General features: G+C 40.7%; 1 protein-coding gene across 2 annotated transcripts in view; it reads left to right on the plus strand.

The window, feature by feature from the left end:
• Positions 1-4053, plus strand: part of SLCO1C1 (solute carrier organic anion transporter family member 1C1) — a 64258-nt gene that overhangs the window by 23583 nt on the left and 36622 nt on the right. For both annotated transcript variants that reach the window (XM_004713787.2, XM_045288486.1), the window contains exons 8-9: positions 1593-1826; positions 3003-3167. In XM_004713787.2, coding sequence (XP_004713844.1) covers positions 1593-1826; positions 3003-3167 — 399 coding nt within the window. The remainder of the gene's footprint in view (positions 1-1592; positions 1827-3002; positions 3168-4053) is intronic.

Raw genomic sequence — 4053 nt, forward strand, 5'->3', positions numbered from 1 at the left:
CTTGATAATTTATAAATTATTATTGTATCTTATATTACACTGTCCGGCGTCTCCCTTCACCCACCCCTCTGCTGCCCGTCCCCCAGAGAGGAGGTTATATGTAGCTCCCTGTGATTCTTTATGAGAGTAGTAAGCCCTGTCTTCCTCAGAGCAGTTGGTAGTTTCAAACTGTTGGCCTTTCAGTTAGCTGCCCAACCCATAGCCACTGCCCCACTTGATGGCAGTGCGTTTTTGTTTGTTTTGGTCCAGGGACTACTGCTTATTGTGCTGTTCTCATGGAGAGTTTTGGAAGTACCTGTAAAGTGATATGCTTTATAGAGTCTTAAAAAGGGTGAGCAAATGGTTAAGGTTGTACTGCGTGGTAGAAACAGTCAAAGGCTTGACCAGTAACTGAAAGTTTGGTGCTTTGAGACCCTCAAAGGTACCTCAAAAGAGAGACTTGGTGATCACCTTCCGAAAGATCACGGCCTTGAAAGTCCTGTGGAACAATATACTTTGTCCATCTAGCACGAGGCAGAATCGTATTGATGACAACTGAAAAGCATACCGAAAAAAATTGGTTTAAAAACCTTTCGTAATGCTTATAATTTAGTCAAATTAGAAATGATATTAATTTATTTTTAATTATGAGTAAGATGTCAAGGTTTTTGTCTACATAAAAATAAAAATATCTTGCTTTAGACCTTGCACTAAAGTCTTATTAACCACCCTTAAGTAAATGATATTCTCCTGATTTAACCTCAATAACTCTTAAGCTTTTCCAGATCAAACTCAGTGTCATCAAGTCGATTGACTTACAATGACCCCATATGACTGGGTAGAACCGCCCCTGGGGATTTACCAGAGTAGCTGATGGGGCGGGAGGCGGGGTTGGGACTGCTAATCTTGCAGTTAGCAGCCCTTCTCTGATGCGAGGAGTAGACTGCCAGATGTGAGTCAGAGGAGGGTGCAAGGACTAACCCTTTCTTCATGCAAAATGTTCAATGTTCAATATGTAGATGAGATCAAAGCAGAGCTCCTATTGAGTAGTTGGTTTAAGAGCTTTGGGGCCCTCCTAGTTCTGCCACACCCATGGCCTTCCTCAAGCCCCAGGAATAGGGGCCCGTCTGCAGAACTGCCAAGTGAAAGTTGAAAGTCATGAAGTTTCTTCCGGTAGTTAGAATTTATATATTTCGTCCAAAGAAAAAAAGGAGAAAACCTCATTCACCAGAGCACACCTTGTCCTACAGCAACCAAGGGAATTATGTTTAGAGCTGAGCAGCAGTTCTCAACCTGTGGGTTGCAGCCCCTTTGGGGGGGGTTCAAACAACCCTTTTCAGGGGTTGCCCAATTCATAACAGTAGCAAAATGACAGTGATGAAGTAGCAGCGAAAATAATCTCATGGTTGGGGTCACCACCACATGAGGAACTGTGTGAAAGGGTTGCGGCATTTGGAAGGTTGAGAACTGCTGGAGAAGAGCGAAGGATCACGTGTGAATTCTGAGGGTTTGGGCACAATGGAGCCAGTATTATGAGTGAAAACGGACAAGACTTGTTTCAACGTGGTCAACTTGCCAACACCTATGACTGAGCCCTCCACCTTGTCTTTCAGATCATATAACCATGACTTCCAAGGATCCCCAGTGGGTAGGGGCCTGGTGGCTTGGTTATCTAATCGCAGGAATGGTAAGTCTTCTGGCAGCTGTACCTTTCTGGTTTTTACCAAAGACTCTACCAAGATGTTGTGGTCAAGAAAATTGTCATTCCTCCTCTGAGAAATCCAAGTTCATCACAGACTACCAAACACCCTGTGGAGAAAAAACAAAAATAGTAGAAATGGCAAGAGGTGAGTCGGATTCTCTATGATTGTGAAGATCTTTCCGTTTTCCTGTGGGCACTTTGGGGGAGGGAGGGCATGGACAATAGTAGACTGCTCCCTTGTGCGGATTCTGAACAAATTGAGGAATCATATCCATAGAAAGCAGACACAGAGATCAAAAAGTCAGTTTTATAACTGGAAAATTGATGGAAGATCGTGATAGTCTTGATTACCTTCCCTATTAACATTTCCTTCCTTATACCACCTCAGTGTAGAAAGCAATTGCCCCTAGCTAGGATCCCTGCCTCGAGTTAGTCTAGGAGAATAGGCAAGAAAACAGTGAAACTTAAAGGTTTGTGGCCTTTTGTCAGATTGAGATCCATCCATCAAAAAATGTGAACCGATACATCCCCCCTATCCCCAATCAACTGAGTGGCCGTGTCATGAGGCAAAAGACCAGAAATGCATGTATTCCTCAAGTGAATTCCTTCCATGTGAAAATAACGGCCAAGAAAAAAAGCGTTTAGCACCAATCTTTAGCAAATTAAATTTACGTCCATAGAAATTCTTGAGATTCTGTTTGGCTGTGTATAGAACAGTAAGAACAGAGAATCTCAAAGCTCATTTTAATGCCCGGTTTCAAATACTAAATGGAGGTAACATTTGCATTCCTTTCCCTGTAACTATGCCTCCAAATTGGAAACTAGGAACCAGAAATCTGAAATGCTTCTTGTCCTGCCTATGGCTTTTAGCTGGGTACTGAAGGGGTGGTTTCCTTTCTCTTGTTTTTCTCCTGCTCAGTTAGGACTCTGTTCCTCTCTTTGACATCTCTCGTCATAGGCTATATTTTTGCTTACAGAGTGAATATATGCCTCAATCATGCAGCCATGAAGTGTGCCAATTACTTACTATTGGTGGTGTGTCTGCATGTTGGTAATGTGGTGCACTGCTACCCATAAGATCAGCAGTTTGAATCCACCAGATGCTCTTCAGGAGAAAAATGAGGCTTTCTACTTCCATAAAGAGTTACAGTCTCAGGAACTCACAGGGACAGTTCTACCCTGTCCTATAGGGTTTCTGTGAGTCAGAATTGATGACTGTGATATCACAGTTGAGCTCAGCAAGGTAAACCTTGTGGCTAATGTCATTTCGGCTAATTTTGACACTGTCCCTTAATGACTTCACACGCTTTTTGTATTATAGATTTTCTTCCATCACTGAAGAATGTTTTTGGAAATCCAGTGTACTTCCTATACTTATGTGCAAGCTCTGTTCAGTTTAATTCTTTATTTGGCATGGTGACATACAAACCAAAGTACATTGAGCAGCAGTATGGACAGTCAACCTCCAAGGCCAACTTTGTCATTGGTATGAGCATCCACCCTTCATGATTTCCAGTAGACACCATTTTAGCTGTTTCTTACTAATCCTTTGTAGCCTAGAGAAAGTTCGCCCAATATATAGACCAAATGTAGCTTAGGTAGCTAGATAAGGATTTTAAAAGGATGTGAAAAACATTTAGCAGAATAAAATAGTTAGGTTCTCTCTAGTGCATATTTATTGTAAGAATCATTCATAATCATGGATGAATGACTCAGAAAGGACACAGTCCTTGAAGACGCAATATCATAGAGACAAAAGATATATTTTATAAAGAGGTTATTATACTGATACTGAATATTTGGCTTTCCAGTCTAGCCAAAACCTCATCTTGTTAGTTGCTTTACCCAAGCAATTTCTAGTATGCCTGAAGCAGCCATCCAGACAGATTAAAATGCATTCTTTGAAATATATGTATATATATTTCATTTCATGGATATATATATCCAATATATATCCATATATATATATTTCATTTCATGGATATATATATATACATCCATTTTCTCAAAATCAAGATTTTTCTGACTTCTAAGAGTTGGGTACTATGAAAAGGACATGAACCTGAAGCAATAGTACAATCAAAATGAGAAAGGTATTCACAGGCAAGCTAAAGCTAATGTGTTAGACAGGGTTCTCTAGAGAAATAAAACCAGAATGCTGATAGTTTATAGATAGATAGATAGATAGATAGATAGATAGATAGATAGATAGATAGATGGATGGATGGATAGATAGATAGATAGAGAGATAGATAGAGAGGCTCGCTGAGCCATTTATCTCTCCACCCTTCAATTAATCCCACATATGGGTGGGGGGGATTAAAAAGGGGGAATTGGTCGCAGTGATCTACATATAACCTCCTCTCTGGGGG

The sequence above is a fragment of the Echinops telfairi genome, unplaced genomic scaffold, assembly GCF_000313985.2.
Source record: "Echinops telfairi isolate 266 unplaced genomic scaffold, ASM31398v2 ScPeMD7_21;HRSCAF=78, whole genome shotgun sequence".
Taxonomy (NCBI): Eukaryota; Metazoa; Chordata; class Mammalia; order Afrosoricida; family Tenrecidae; genus Echinops; species Echinops telfairi.